The following is a 17,264-nucleotide window of genomic DNA, read 5'->3' on the forward strand; positions in this document are numbered from 1 at the left end:
GCGAGAGGTTGGCAACCTGTCACTGCAATGCCACAGTTTCATTTTCTTTTAACCCCTTATTTGCCAAGAGTGGCCCTGAAGCTTTAGTAGTTTCATGTGCTCTGCCTACCCCTTTATGGGATACAGGCGTGATTGTATGTATGTATGTATCATTACAGCGATTTTGCCTTATCTATGAGGTCATGAAAAACTGTATAAGAAATTAACAAACAGCTGCTATATTTGTGTTAAAGGAAGACATAGAGAAAAGAATATAATCAAAATGTCAAATGCGTTCATTGCAATACCTTGCAAGGCCTTGTGTCCGAAGCTATGACTTTCAAATAGTAGATAAAACCTGTCAACACCTTACACATACACAGAGAAGGAACCACTGTTTTACAAACAGCTGCATTGTCTGCTATAAAAAGGAATGGAATTGTCAAGAAATAAATATCACTTATTGAGGGACAGTAGTTCTCAAAGAAGTTATATGACACAAAGAATTGAAAATAAATTATATTTAAGCACAGAACAGAAAATTAGCCTATTTTTTCATATTTGAAACTGAGCAACTAAAGGAAATTAAAAGTAAACTGGTTAGAATTTGCTTGAAAATATAGGTATTAAGATTATTGTTTACCAATATGGTACCAGCAATTACACCAAGTGTATCATGTCCCAGAGAAGATCTGCTTACATATGTGAGCAATTACAATAAAAGGATAAATTTTGTAGATGATAACCCTTTGTCAGATCGTATTGACATACTTATAGGAAGTGATTATTATTATTTGCATCTCCGTTTAAAATTTTCGGGTCTTTCGAGCCTGCTCATTTATTATTATTATTATTCTTTATGAATACTGAGAAACAGAATTTTCAGAAAATCTATATTAGGCTAGATCTTATCAGAAAAACCTGATCATAAAGACAAAATGACCTGATGGTTTTAACTTACTTTCAGACTCTGTATGAGAATAAATTGACAAAACCTGACCCTACTTTAGATGTAGGAAATGTAAAAGTTGTGTGAGAACTAGAATCCATTAGTATCACAGATACTTCTAGCACGGATAGAGACGAAGAAGCTATTAATAATTAACGAGACCACTACTATTATTAACAACCGCTATACGGTTGGCTAGCTGTGTAATGAGTATGTACCCTACGGGTCTACCTGCAAGCTTCGAATTGGCCCATGTAATGGTAGCCTAGTCAGTTAAGTGAAAGGGGCTATAGAGAGTCGCACTGCTCATTTATGAACAAATCCCACGAGACCGATTGAATAAAGGGATTATAGAGTTTGTCCCTAATCACAGCCAGGTAAATTTACCATTCGATATATTTTGGCCCACCATGGAATTTCATTGAGGGGAAAGGCCATGAGAACTGTACAACGTTTCAGCAGAGGGTAGAGAAGGTAAAAGCTTGATTGAGTCTATATCATGGCCCTCTGATGCTAAAAGATCTCATCCAACTCGTGGTCAAGTTCAGATGTCATAGAATAACAAATAGCTGATATAGAGAAAGCTTTCTTATAAATCGGACTAAATGAAAAGGATAAGACATGTGACTAGATTTTATGGCTAGAGAACATTAACAAAACGTATTCTATGGATACAAATCCTACGGATCTGGAAAATCATTCCAGAAATAAACAATAAAGGCACAGTAAAAACTTTAGGATTGGTTTGTGATATGTGCAAAGATACTTAAATCAAGAACAAATCCAACAAAAAATACTTTCATCAAAAGAGAAATACTAAATACCATAGCTTACATCTATGATCCGTGTGGGCTTGCAGCGCCTATCTTTTAGCCAGCTAAATTGCTCTTACAATCTTCATGGATAAAAATATTAGATGGAACTCTACCTTATTAAAAGAAATTGTAACTTACTGGAAAACTATATTAAAGAATTAGAGGTAGCAAAAGAAATATGTAGGTATACTTACCTAGAAATATATCCAGTGAAGAAACTTGTCAAATATATGGCTTCATAGATGCATTAGTAATTGCATATTCTGCTATAGTGCATAGAGATACTAACTATAATGTATACAGCAAAGGCATTAACTGAAATAGACTGACTCTCATAAGAAATCAAGGATGATTTAAAAATAGTTCGTTTAGAACTATGAGGCATCTCAATAGAAAATAGATTAATATAATATGTAAAAAGATATCTCCCAATAAAAGGTGACTAAGCAAACATTAGAGTGTAACAGTCAGACTGTTATTGGTGGCAGTCAAACAAGTTACTCGCACTATTTGTAGCAAAAGGGATAGAAGGAATATAAAAGAACATAAACTTGGATCTAAGTTATGTACCCTCCAAATTGAATCCGGCTGATGTGGAAAAAGGACCGTTAAATGACATAGAAAAGTTACATTTTTGGTTACTTAAATTGTCCCTGATGTTCTTGTTATCTAAATGTTTGAGCAATCAGATGATTGACAATTCTTTTTCTAGCGCGGGAGGGTCTCTCGAATTGTGAGAGGTTAAGAATAAACAAGTGAGAGTTCAAGTTAAGGTGGCACCACGTGTTGTGTTGGTGACATAGTATGTACAAATTAAGAAAAAATCAAGAGAACAGAGAGACTCAGAAAGTTGATCGTATATCAAAATTAATTACAGAAATAAATGGGCAATGTAGAGTGGCAAAAGCAAATTAGGTAATACTATATTTATAGGATATATTGCTATATATTTGTGTCCTTGAGATAAGAGAATCAATGGTGTCTGTGGATCCTGCAAAGGATATATTAAATGATAAACATTCTATGAGGAAGAAATGATGGATCTTGATATAGAAGTAGATATACCGGTTCAAAGAGAAGATGTGAAACATAATGGAAAATAGATCAAAGGAAGAGATAGTGGATAATAACATACTAAGTACTCAGAGATAAAATAAAGTGGATATGGGCTTAAGAAGAAGGCATCAATGAAACAGAAATCATGTATACCTCTGAAAATATGTCAGAGTGATTTGCACAAGATGGCATAGAGTCAGTGACGCCTAGAGATGAGAGACAAAAGAGAGCAACAGCGGTCCAAGCAATTGGAGAAGATCAAAGAGTGGTCCCGCCACTTGTTGCTTACACTAACTCCTTTTCATTAAACTTTCGTCGTCGGGTGTGTCGCGACGTTTCGCGAGTTACCTGGCAACACTACCAACTGAACGAAACAGCCTCCATTCAAACCGGTAAAAACCTGTTTGTCACTTTATGGCGTGTTGAATTTAATTATGTAAATTAATATTCGAATCAGTGCTCATCAAAGGGAGCCGAGTCACCAAAGAAAGCTAAGTGGTGTTTTATATCTCTAGGTTTAAAAGAGGAGTGGTTCTCCCAAAACTTTCTTGTTCATTTCACTTATAACTTTAATTTCTCATGATGGACGATTATTGCTATACATTATTACAAGCTTTATGATAATGATGATGTTTCCGTTATGGATGATATATTGAAATGAGTGTGGCAGGGAGTTGTTACACGTTTATGCATATAAAGATCATGTAGTTAACATGATTGCATCACAAAATGGCGCATGTTGAATGCGGGAAAGAGCCAACGTGGCTGTAAGTCAGCGCGGCCCCAACGAGTTTGGGACCAGGCATCGGGTAGCCCTGATGCTGGTATGACCGCCACCGGGGGCTGGGGGTGCGGTCCAGCCTTAGTAATTGTGCTATCTATTTAATATGAGGAAAGTTATGAGTTTGGCTGGGGTTGGAGTCGCGCCCCAGGCCTTGGTAAACGCCAGTGAGTTTGTGAGACCTGGCCGCTGACACCTGAAGGCCATGGGTTCACGCATCCTCTGGGAGGACCCCCAAGATGGTGATCACTGTAAGGGCCCTCGGGCATGTGTACAGACTAGCGCTACTCTGAGAGGGTTGACGAACCTTCATACACATTTTGGGTCTAATAATGATATTTGTCAGGCGTTGGCCACTAGTGTGGAGCGTTGTGACATACCATGTAAATGTATAGCTTTAAGTTTGTATATTGTGTCTAAGAAAATGTATGATTTGATAAAGATGGATTTGGTAATGTGCCAGATGAAAGAACTACCTGATTTCTCTATGGGTTTTTCATGTGTTGGTTAAATTCATGTTTATGAAAGTAATTACTGATATGATAATGTGGTTTATGAAACACCTATGATTTACCTAAAAGTGGCTTTGATAATGTGGTTACCACAGAGAGGTTCTGTGGCTTATGAAACATCTATGATGTAACTATAAGTGGCTTTGATAATATGTGTACGACAGAGGTGTTCTGTTGTTTATGAAATATCTCTAATAATCTGTAATGTGTTGATCTATGTGTGGTGTTAATGTACTTGCCTTAGTTGTGTTTATGAGAGACATGTTTGAGAAGTGTACTTTGTGAGAGAATGGTTACAAAGCTTTCATATTGAGTTTGACTATCATATGTGGAATTTTGTATCCTGAATATGCTGAATTGAGTTGATATATCTCAATACATTAGTTGAGATAATAGCAACTATAATGAAAGACAAATGTTGTTAGAAATTGACTTTGTTTACTGATTTACTGCATTATTTGTGTAGTACTTTGGTATGAATATTGATGCACCATAATGGTGGCTGGAAAGTATCTTTGAGATACTTTACATATGTATTTAAGTACTACATTTATGTAGTTCAAAGGGAACTAACATGATGATGGTCATGATAATGATGATGATGATAAATAGTTGGAACTGTAATAACTTCAATAAGCATCTTGGAATTAATGATTTCAGTGAGATTTGAGAACCTATAATGGAAAGAATATAACATGAAATTAACCTTGTAATAATACTTGCATAGAACTAAATGTGTGATATTATATAGAGATAATTTAGTGACTTTGTAAGTCATAGTTACCCCTTTTTAATACAGATCTTGAGATGCCAGTCATGCTGACCAGTGTGGAGACTACGAGGACAGCGGTTAGAGAAAGGCTCTAACAGTCATTCCATACATGCAGTGTAGCCACTGCTAACCAAAGGTATGAATCATTCCTTTGCTTGACTGACGTTTGTACAGATTGAGTTATAATGATAGCAGTTATAGTGATAAACCTTTGGAGATGAATTCAGGCAATGTTTTAATTCCTTTTGTTCCAAACTTATTCCCCAGAGTTTGGAACATGGCTTCATAATAATAACTTACCAATTCGTTACAAGGTATTAATACCCTTGCCTCGATATAATACAAAAATAATTTAAGAAGTTTATAAACTTAGTTATCATACAGGTAAAAATACGACTACTATAGTAAGGTCTTTAACACTGGTCACACGTGCGAGAGGGACACCAGCCCCAACTTTGACCCTCTCATGTGGACACACTTTTACTAGTCTGACACGAACGCCTTTCTGGACCGGTGATAAGGTTCAATTTAGTATGGCAAAAAATCGTGAGCTCAGTCCCTATTGAAGGTCCATGCGTGGAGCGTGGTGGCGGTGGTGTTGCAAACAGTACATTATAGTGATAACTATACTCTGTCAAACAAGTCTGTCAGTAAATAAGAACAAAGAAAACTATATGCATCCTTTTCTTTAGGGTGCTAGAGAAAAGGATACCTATAGTTTTCTTTGTTCTTATTTACTGACAGACTTGTTTGACAGAGTTTACCAACTACAGATTTCGTGAATGTTAGTTGTATAAAACCAGAAATTAAACTTATTAAATTAAATTCGTTTAATAGTTAACATAAACGTTTAAAAGTTAAATAACCGTATTAATGATTTGCTAAATTTGATATTTCGTACTTGAAAAAAAAATACAGAAAAAAAAGCAACGTCAAAAAGCTTGATGAATTACATGCACGAGAAATTGGGAATAAGTACCTAATCAAAGTGAAGATATTATAATTGAACTTAAAACATACGAAAATCGAGCGGTCGCCGTTGTAAAGTCGTCTCCTGTTCTGTGGTCAAATAAAAACAAGTACCTACCAGTTGGGAAGACCTTTCCTAGCAGTGATTTTTTTTGTCAGGCAAACTAATATAAGTATGTATTTATTCTGTGTAACGGAACCCGGGTCCGGGTTAGTGATTTATGGCCACTTTCTCAACGGCGATCATGTTTAATGGTTAGGTAAACTGAAACTTTGTTATGTTTTCCCATTATTAAACACGGTGTATACGAGGAAACCGAAACCTGCGAGCATATGCACATTTACTGCAATTTCACGTGTATCGTACGACTTTTTCCAGTATAATTTTAACGAACTTTCATCGTAATGTACATTTTTTTTCATCACACTCGCACACTAAATGTGATTTTGCACGCAGGCGGAGCGTGAGTTATAGAAAAATCATTCTCCCAAGGGAGTTATGAAATTTCTAGTACCGTATTTAACTTTTTGTTTTATCTTTTTACATATTTTTATATTGCAAGTGTGATGAAAAACATTAAGTAAGAATATTACAAACTCTATTAGTCTTTAAATCGCTCCGGTAAGCCTTCGCGATTGAACTTACTCTCGTTAGTAATATTCAAGTTCCTCCCCTTGTTGCACAATGTACTATTATCTACCTGCAACTTCCCTAAGTATTAACAATAATCGTTTCCTAGCAGTCCGCTTGTTATAAGGATGCTTTGACATGTATAAGATTCCTTCAACAAGAGTTCTTCCTTAGTTTATGGTGAGCGACAAAGTTGGACTTTTGACTAAAGTCCGGAAAATAATACAAAACGGCACGTTCTCGCGAGCGAGTATGAAAGTTAGGGCCCATTTAGACGGTACGAGAACTCGCATACGAGTTTTATTACATTGCGGTATTTGATGGCTAAGCAAAATTGTATGTAACCTCAAGAGCCCGCATAAGTAACTAAAATCGCATACGAGTTCGCACGCCGTCTAAATCAGGCTTTATGCTAAATCGCCTATTTATATGATAGGTATGTGTCGCGCAGTTAATCTGTGTAAGTGCGTTTTCACATTATCCGATCCGATATCGGATGTCGGACCGATAGCCCATACATTACAGGTGCCATCTTGGATTTTTTCTGTTGAAATTCTTCCGACATCCGATATCGGATCGGATAATGTGAAAACGGTCTAAGGCCCGAGTGCACACTCATATTGGGCGTACAACGGGGCGGAGTGTGAACCATGCATGTCTATTATGCAGAGTCGACTCAGGACAATTGTATGAGCTTCGATTCTATAGCTGAGTTTAGACCAGCAAGTTATTGCTGCAAGTTTTGAGACGCCACTATAGGTAAGAGTGAGTGGCAAATATCTGCATCTCTTTCTTGCATATACTTCTGTCTCAAAACTTGCAGCACGCGGCATGGCGCGCACTCAGGCCTTACACTAAAGGTACCCAAGAAGTAAATAAAACAAGTAATCAACAAATGTTATTTAATAAGTAATATTACACAATTCAACGCAGCAACCTCTGTCCTCTGTACATAAAAAGTAGCCATAAAAATATAACCGTATTACCTACACAACTCTTGTCACACGAATAAAATTTCTAATTCTAATTATAAAATTAATTCATTTTATTCCATTGGATAATCTGTATCAGTAACATACGAGTTGTTTTTCAAGTTTTATCAACGCCTTAGTGATAGTATTAGATTTTATATCCCAATTTTACTGATCTTATGAATTGCTTTTCTATATTCGGTACATTACTATATAATTCAATGGAACATTCAATCAACTAAATATAGTTCTTATAAGTTCTTAGTCTGTCTAAATACATGTTATCAATGTTATGGCTTCAAATTTGACATTATACAAAATTCTTCTCACATCAATACTGATCGGTAAAAGCGGTTTAATTTCATGCCAGTTCAAGTTACAGTAAAAGAAAGGAATGACTGTGCAGCAAACGGTCATATATTAATATTTCAGCTGAATTTTACTTTACGGGGTCCCTAAGCTCATCACGAATGCCATGAAATTAAAACGTTGTTACGCATATCAATCAATCAATAACTAATTATTATGTTAATTACTCACTTGAATAATAAATGCAAGATTATCTTTTTCGCGATAAAGACATCATTCACCGAGTGGAGCGAGAAAACTAATTTGCTCTGATTAATATAAGACTATGTGTTCTATGGCTACAGAAATATTTCTTCCTCGACGGCAGAAATCTTAAGCGTCCTTCAAATTTGACTTGTCCCTTGTAAAATTTTAAATGTGGAACGATATTTAGACCGCAATTTACGTAGAGAATGAATTTTTCAATATTCGACAAGTTAATGGAATGCAGATTGGTTTGAAACTTCCCAAATACGGCTTTATAAACTTGACCGAGCAACAGCGATTAGTAAGTAACGATAGCTGATTTGCAACTTTTGTAAGAGCGATTTCTGACTATAACTTAGTTTTTATTTGTTTGTTATCGTGATTTTTAATGTCAACATTAGACAGAGTACATTTTCTAGCCATTTCGGTGCAGCATGGTAGAAATAAAGGAGTGTATACAAACGTTTCTTTAGGTATGCGATCATTTCAGGTTCTAACTATTCCAGCTAGATTCGAACATACTTTAACGCGACAAGGCTGCACCTAAATTTCTAGAAAATTGACGATGCCTGGTTATATCATCAAAGTCAAAAGCAGGTTCGTTGTTCGCCTTTTAAAAATCGTTTATTACGTGGCATTCATTTAAGCAAAATTGATCGCTAATCGTTTTGTCACCATCGGTCACATAACCAGAATGAGCTAAGTCAGTACCGAATCGGATATAAATATACTACAGTGTCCGGAGCTAGGTACTCTGTTAACGTCCACATTTCACAGGATCACGCAGGAACGCTGACTGTAGCGTCGAGACGGGGATTCATGATTCTTGCTGTACCATAGTTTGATTTCATTTCATAAGAGTTTGACGTTCATGGTAACGCTATTATACACTGTCGCTTGCTTAGTTGGTACCGAGTTGACAGACCACAGACTCCTAGACAGAACACAAAGGAATGACAATCGAGATCACCACACAAGCGTTCTTGTGCAACTTCGGAAGCGCGACTCCTTGTTTTAGTTGCAAGTATGTAGTACTCGAATACAAAAAATATTACTAAAGATTGAGCTTTAGGTCAACAGGGATGTTGTATTTAGTATAAAATGGTGTAAAAATACAACTCGTTGTGCTGATTACACAAGTCAAATTTCACCTATGCGTAGTGATCTCGGGCTCATTCTAAACGTACCAGAACGCGTTGTCTGTATTGTCTGTGGCTTAGAAGGCCTACCACGGCCATCTTTTTCACTCCAATTATGATTGGTTCGCGGTAGGCCCTTAGACTAGTGAATTAGTTAGACTTGGACGCCAGCTTGCTCAAGACCAGAACTATCGTGTCGTAATAGTGCACCAGTATGGAGACTATAAGGACGAACAGGGCGAAACAAATGCCGGTTATGTACATGAATTGGCTGGCTTCTTGGGGAGTTGCGAGGAGCTCTTCGCTGCTGGCATCTCGGTCGAGGGCATCAAACTCTGAAGTATCTGGAAATAAAAGGGTTGTATTAGAATTGGTATTTTCAATTTGGACATAAAAAAAGTAACCATCATAATACCTATGTAATTGAGTGCGAGTGATGATGAGACTATTAGCAGGAGCCGCTCACTCCGCGATTGAGCCTTCTGTACTACTACTATTAAATATTCTGTGCAATTAGGCTGGCATTAATCACATATTTGGTATGTCATTGGCGTATCTACGGGCGACGAAATTCCGCAGTTAATGGAGTAGGTAGCTTTCATAATGACAAAATGTATTATTAATTATTTTCTTACGAATAATCTGTTAGAAAGTCCTTAACTTAACCGAAAATGTACCTTTTCCTTGAAACCGGTACATTTGAATGCAAAAGCAACAGGATTCAATAAAAGCTGTTCATTCTCTTCGGCAGCCATTGTCTAATAATATTCTTGTCATAAAAGTGGATATTTGGTCGTATAACGCTATCATAATGGCGAGGTCGGAGTAAAAGTACAAGGGTTATGATTATTTTATAAGCCTGTAATAGCGATTTTTCATTCTGATGTCATTTTTTCGTTTACGTTTATTTACGTATACCTATAGGTTTTTATTAAATCATGAAGATAAAAACATAACGGTCGGCCTACGCCTCGCATTACTTTTTTATCAAAATTGATTTACAACATTTTCTATTTTGGATATTTTAAAACGAATCCAGCAGTTCCCTTAGAAGCGTCACGGTCTCTCAGCAGATACTTCTTTAGGTAACAAGTAGTCACAGGAACAGCATACAGTAACCAGCACTCTTCACTTGAAGCACACTTACCTGCAGGCGTCTCATCGTCACATACAACGTCTGCTTCAGTGATCTGCAGGTCCAGCAATTCCCGTACAGATAGGAGCGCCTCAGCAGATACTTATCCTGGTAACAGGTAGTCACTGGAACAGCCTACAGTAACCAACACTCTTCGAGGCTTGAAGCAGTCTTACCTGCAGGTGTCTCAACGTCGCAGACAACGTCTGCCTCAGTGATCTGCAGGTCCAGCAGTTCCCGTACGGAAAGCAGCGCCTCAGCCGGTGCTTCGCCGGGGAACAAGTAGTCGCACAGGAACAGAGAGCCTACGGGAACTAGGACTCTTCGGGGCGGCTCGTTGAAGCAGACTTTCTCTGGAAAAATAGGTAACATTTAGTGTCCGGGCGATTTCGTCTCCGTTCAGTTCGCATTGCTACGTAGCAATTATTTAAAGATGGACAACACCGCCACCAGGGTTTTGTAGGAAATGTGCTTATTCAGGGCTAAAGGGCTCGGAGCGGCAAAAAGAGGTGCCTAATCCTTAAAATATGCCTCTTTAATCAACTCAAGTAACATTTCGCGTACTTTCGCAGCAAGCGTCGATTAAAAGACTGATCAGTCCTCAGACAGATCTTTGTAGTTGTACCTTTTAATATAGACAACCAAAACACGACATATTTTTTTTAGTTTAAAATTGAATATATTATGTCTATCTTAGTTCGCCTGAGTTGCATGCATTAGTATTACAGTTTTAGGTGTGCACATGCACAGTAAACAAAACAACATAGGTAAATAATTAATTAAGCTACATTCATGAAACATTGTTCGTCTGATTTTACTAAGATAAATATTTTAAACTATCGTCAAAGTTAATCATCGCTTCAAGCAAAAACCCATGATTAATGATTAACAGTATGTTAGCTTGAACACCTGGGGACACACCCACATATGTTTTTATGGTTGATTTTAAAGATAAGGTATGTCAAGACTTTTTTACTTTTTCGCAAAACCTAGATTACCTGACCCAGCCATCGATCAGTGTCGTAAGACTCTTATGTATGATTTTGATAGAGGTCGGCGACCAAACCTACCTTTCGTATGAGTAATATACATATGTAAGATTAATTTATGTACCTAATGTATATCACTCATAGTTTAGATCTTATGATAACAATACCGTCAATTACAATTTGTTGGTAATTAGTTTTTTGTTGATCCCATAACATGTAGGTAATGTACTTATGTGTACATATTGCAATTATTTTATGACTCATTCGTGTATTTAAATCTAGGTTCCTTTTAAACAATTTTTCACTCCTTGTACATCGCACAGTTCTTATTTTAGGTAAAATAGATTAGGTATTCATTCTATTCCGTTTTAACAGGGACTCTTTGTCCCTGTTAAAACTGTGTAATAATGGATAGGATAAAGCGTTACGTTAATTTGCAGAATTTCATACTAAACATGCTGAAAAGAAAGATATTATTTTGCTAATTCCCAAAAAGACAACATGCCAGTCAATCATGTCTGATAGCAAGATGACAACATAACATCACCGACAACACATCATACATCATCAATACATCCTATAGGGCACAGCTATTACACTAAGTCGGTGACTACAGGTAAGCTATCTGTGCCTAGAATTCATAATTATTTTGGTGACAGATCGCTAAAAAAGCGTATTCCATATTTGCTCAATAGCTTACCTGAAGCCATCCGAAGTGAAAAGCACCCAAACAAATTTAAAACTATGCTAAAAAAACATTTCCTATATATATTATAATAATTTATATTATCTATTATTTAAGAAGTTTAATGATTTTTCTTTAAGTTAATTTAATTATGTTTATGTAATTGAGAGACTGTTGATCCCACAGACAAACTCATTCTGTTCCAGAGTTTTGTGGGACTATATGTTAGATATAAGTTTGTCACTGTATATTAATAACAATAAATAAATAAAAATAAATAAACACAATATCACAGAGGAACAAATATTGTTCATTTACGGTTTACATATATTTTTTTCTTACCTTCAGGCAATAGATTGTCATCAATCAAGGCATCACAGTGCATAGTGAATCGGGAAGCCAGTGACCGCACTATGTCCTGTTTGACCGCGGATATGGCTTCACTGACCGTCGCTTTAGGGTACAGGAATACGCTGGACGAGACGACACCACTGAAGTGTATGCTGCCATCGCATTCTAGGTACTCGACAGATTCTGGGAGACAGGTCTCCTGAAAATTAAATATGTTTTGTAATATTGTGTCAAACTTAGACATGTGTAACTTCCTGTAGAATTGACTTCAGATCCATTTCTATGTTTAAAATTTTAAACCCCATGCGAAGCTGAGTGGGTTGCCAGTTTGCAAAAAAAATGTAAGCAGGTAGGTAGTATTAAAATGGTGAAATGACTTCTTGTTGTCATAGAAAGAATAGGATGTCACTAGTGATGTTTGATTAGAAAATGTAATTGAATACTTACAAATGGCACAAACAATGACACTTGCATGGATTTCAGCGCTTCTTGCTGAGTGACTTTTACATTTGTTTTTGGTTTCTTTTTCTTGTTCAAATTCTCTAAAGCTTCCGAACCAGTCTTTAGCTCTCCGTCTATGAACATAACGCTGGACTCTATTGTTTTCTGTGCTGATTCCAATATTTGCTGGAAGATTAAAACATGTTTTAAGGTAACTTTGTAATTTCAGGCAAATCTCTGAATTAAATTATATATAAAAAATATATAATGTATTTTCAAAGTTTTATCCTGCCAGATGTCCTGCTTTGGACAAAAATAGTGAGGGAATGCTGACAAGACAGGAACCTGCAGCTCCAACCAATTGAGTTTAATAAATGCCAATTGAGTTTAATAATTTAGTTATAGGAATGTAATTGTAACAACTGATTGCACAAGCTTAGTTTATTAATATTGTAACCAGTCCGACTGTGCCAACTGTGCTAAACAAAATCTCTACATCTCTATCCCCTAAGAAAACTGTTTGAATAAACTTTACGTTTTGTTGCATCTGCAAAACCATACTTATACAACTAAAATATTGAAAACAAACTTACTTGGAATTGTTGTTTAACAGAAATACCACTTTTCTTCACAATTACTGGATAAACATCATCAAATTCAAAGTAGCAGTCCAGCCTCTGCCACTGCTGCGGCTTCGGCAAAAATTTCCAATCAACAGGCCTAGTCAATACATTCTTCACTGAACCCACTTCCACACTCTTGCATGTGAGAACTTTTGTGCTAGTCGACATGTGTAGGACAAGCCTTTCTGTTACCCCAGGGCAGTTACCGTACATGAGAGGATTCGTGTTGAGCGACTTGTATGTATAATTCAATATTGCTTTGACTCTGCTGAAGCAGTTCGGATCATCGAATATATCTTCGTCACTTGTGATGAATATACCTGTAATTGATGTGTATTTAAATTGTAATGAAGCAGTAAATTATCGTTTTTGAGGATTTAGCTAGCTTATAATGTCTAACATAACAAAAAATACACAACTGTACTACATATAACACCCTGTTTAAACAAAAATAACTGTAAAGCACAAACCAGGTCCAAACCAAAGCACAGAGCATAAACCAAAAATTCAATCTCGACACTTGACAGATAAATTTATACAAAATGGTACTTGAAAGTTTACCTCTATTTCGAACATTCTGTACAGATAGCTAAAGCCTAGCTTATGCTTTTCTAAGAGCTCATAACAATACACTGCCTTGTACAAACCATATGCTGAATAATTTATCATTTGACTGTCACTACAGTGGACAAAAGCCAAAAAAAATCGAATTAAAACCCGAAACACTGTTTTTTATACTGTTATCTTAAACTAAATTTGCATTTCAGAGGTCACCTTGCAATTCATACACTTAAAATATTACAACCAAAGTGCATAAACATACCTTGAACAAACATCCCTCCGGGCAGCATCCTAGTAACATGTTTAGCGTGGTCTGCTATCCACGCCTCCGACACTCCCGCCAGACTCTTAACAACCTCAGACTTGTCAGGGCCTGAGAATGGCTCGCTTTCCGCAGCATTGTCTTGACTTTTCTCCTCTGGAGTACGAGCCAAATGTATAACATTCTCACGTGAATCTGTCGTCTGTAAATTTATATTTATTACTATTGGTACTTTTGCTCTATAAACAGCGTAGTCTTATTTAATTACTTAACTATCGAGGATTACAAACTTGTGATACATGCCTGACCTAGAATAAGTCCAATCACGAAAGTTTCTTTTGACGCATACTGTTCAAGATACTGAAGGCAGTATTCAGGGGAATACACTGTTCTAACCATGATGAATTTACAATAATTTCATGAAGTTTTACATCAACAATATGTTTTTGACGGTTCGATTTCACTTCACTGTAATGCCTTGCCTGCCACCGCTGCATAAATACATTCAACTGTCACTGTCAGTGAACATTTGACAAGTTGGCATGAACCTAAAAATTAACCGGACTGAGTACATTGGCCAAAGTGCGTGACCACGTGAGAGGGGAAAGTTGGAGGGTGTTCTGTGGGTTGGTGTCTCGCTCGCACTAATTGCCAATGTCACTGTCAAAATTTGGGGATACCAGTCAATACAAAATCTACCAATACTCAACTGAAGGGTTTTTTTTTAATTATTCAAATCTTTCATAATAAAAATATAGACGGTCGACAAAATCTTGTCAGTAAAAAAAGGCGGCAAATTTGAAAATTGTAGGGCTCAGCGATTAAAGTAGCCAGGCCCCGTAGCCGAATGGCATAATTTCTCCGACGCCAAACGAAAACGAAACGTAGTCCGGCTCTGTCCCGCCAATACGCAAGAGCGACAGGGATAGATATCTACTAGCGTTTCGTTTCGTGAGCGTTTCGTGAGCGTTAGTGCCATTCGGCTACGCACCCTGGTCACAGGCGTTCATATCGCGGCGGCGTGTTTATAGTGATTAGTGGCGCTACCTTTGCGCGGTACTTTGAATGTATAATGAATAAGTACTTATTGTTTTAATGCAATTTTATGAAGTCGTTGGTATTTCGTCAATTATGCAATTTTATAGCAATAAAGTCTCAGATATTTGGTTATTTCCTGTAGAACAACCACTATTTATTTTAATTGTCGCTTAACTTCAAACTTGGGTAAATCCATTCTGCTATAAGGATATTTTTTTTAAATATAGGATTTTCAATCTTTATACTAAGAATCGTACCCCGTTTTTTTTAGCGCCACCTACTATCATAAATAACTACACTGATGATGCCTACAAATCTATTTATTCATATATTGAAGTGATATCATGATATTAAAATAAACAAGCATGTCATTTGTTCTTACAACAAAAAAATACGCAAAAATATTTGGGGAAAATATGATTTTGGCCACTTCCAGGCTGCGAATAAACAGCGCCCATAAATTTCAAGGCTACGCTACGCTTTATTGTAGACTTTGTCTGTCCCGTATTATACATCCTTGGCTAAAAGGTTGAGATTATCTTTCAGATATCAAAGAGTATTGAATCACTACGTTTTATTATAGACCTAAAGGGGGATTTAAATTGTTCTTAACGTGTGAAATTAGCTTCTTCACATAGATTTGTTTTATAATTATAATGAAGTTATTGATAGAGCACAGTGGAAGACATGCATTGTTTATTCGAACATTATAATATCATAGAAATTGCAGTTTTGGGGAAATTGGCAAATGCCGGGATAACGCAAGGAGGATGATGATAGAAATTGCAGATTTATATGATAATGGATAACATTTCCCTTCCACACACTGTGCTATTATAATACTCATTGTAGTCATCTACAGATGTAGTGCGAAATGTTTTTTCTTCGTATTTTTACGGAAACTCACGAACATCTCATGCTATTTCAGTCAGTCTCAGTACAAGAAGTACTAACGTCAACCGAACTAGCATGACAAATACGAATATTTCCGAGGAAATATCATGGAAGTTACCTATGCACAACATCTGTAGTCAGTCTTTTACACTTAAATAGTAAAAGAGTTCCTCACACTTGATTTGTCAAGTTATTTTAATAAATAGATTTATATATAATAGATGTTTTTTTTTACCTGACGGTGACAAACATAAATATGAATGAAACAATGTTATGTATCTTGAAGTATTTATTTCAAGTTATCAGTATCGTAATGACAATATAACCTTGTTGGGTTATTTATTTAGCTAAAGAATTTAGTTCCTTAAATATATATTTAAGATACTATATAACTGACTATTTATTACCCATACATATTATAAATAGATTACATTAGAACCAAATCTAGTTAGGGCCAGTTGTATCAACCACAGTTAACAGACACATCATTATTAGGACTAATCGAATGTCTCGATTTGCTCCTTGAAGTTAAAACATTAATATTATTTATAGGTATAATCTCGTCATTGCTTATATTGTTCGTATATCTTAATGAATAGTTGAATACTAAGGGTCAGTTGCACCATCCATAGTTAGCAGACTGATTAACCAGCAGCGTTATGTCGCCTTGACTCTTTTTACGGCAGGAACTAAAAGTGGTTGGAACTTGGAACTAGTGTCCACGGTGCCATAAACACAATCCTGTGTGTGTTATGGCGTACGTGGTCAAAGTAACGATCACACTATGAAGTAACATTCGCTCGCTTGTGCTAGTGACCTTAGCGTGTAAGCGATGTTTTTGATTGTTACGTAAATCGTTCAATGTTAATAATAAGAAAAGATTTGAATTAATTTTTATTAAGCAGAAACGTCTGCTAACGATTCTAAACATTTTTATATTAAAGGAAAAAACAATACAAGATTACAAGACAACATTACAAGATGTAATAGTCTGTCGGTAGATGGCGCTAGACGTCACCCCAAGACGTGTGTACAAAAGGAAAGGCATGGAAAGATTTGCGAAGTCCGGCGTGGCTTCCGTAGCTCAATTGGTAAGAGCATTGCACGGATTGCAAAAATGGTGCGGGTTCAAGTCCCGCCGGAAGCGTAAATTTTT

At 36.4% G+C, this 17,264-nt stretch overlaps 1 protein-coding gene across 1 annotated transcript; it reads right to left on the minus strand.

Annotated features, from left to right (window-relative positions):
• Positions 1–7,352: 7,352 nt before the first annotated feature.
• On the minus strand, positions 7,353–14,671 carry LOC125226483 (protein odr-4 homolog). The gene is made up of 7 exons (XM_048130469.1): positions 14,480–14,671; positions 14,177–14,378; positions 13,324–13,673; positions 12,737–12,916; positions 12,281–12,488; positions 10,441–10,617; positions 7,353–9,473 (listed from the first exon to the last, which is right to left on the minus strand). The coding sequence occupies exons 1-7, from the start codon at positions 14,573–14,575 to the stop codon at positions 9,280–9,282; spliced, it is 1,407 nt and encodes a 468-aa protein (XP_047986426.1). The 5' UTR covers positions 14,576–14,671; the 3' UTR covers positions 7,353–9,279.
• Between the last annotated feature and the right edge of the window lie 2,593 nt (positions 14,672–17,264).

This window comes from Leguminivora glycinivorella, chromosome 5, assembly GCF_023078275.1.
Source record: "Leguminivora glycinivorella isolate SPB_JAAS2020 chromosome 5, LegGlyc_1.1, whole genome shotgun sequence".
NCBI classification, from domain to species: Eukaryota; Metazoa; Arthropoda; class Insecta; order Lepidoptera; family Tortricidae; genus Leguminivora; species Leguminivora glycinivorella.

What these genes read in the sequence shown, in the direction of transcription:
- LOC125226483 (XM_048130469.1), bottom strand. Translation starts at nt 14,575, where the DNA reads ATGGTTAGAACAGTGTATTCCCCTGAATACTGCCTTCAGTATCTTGAA. An exon ending in TTGGACTTATTCTAGGTCAG is followed by an intron (nt 14,379 to 14,479) that starts GCATGTATCACA and finishes ATAAATTTACAG; the next exon opens with ACGACAGATTCACGTGAGAA. An exon ending in TGTCATTGTTTGTGCCATTT is followed by an intron (nt 12,489 to 12,736) that starts GTAAGTATTCAA and finishes TTTAATTTTCAG; the next exon opens with GAGACCTGTCTCCCAGAATC.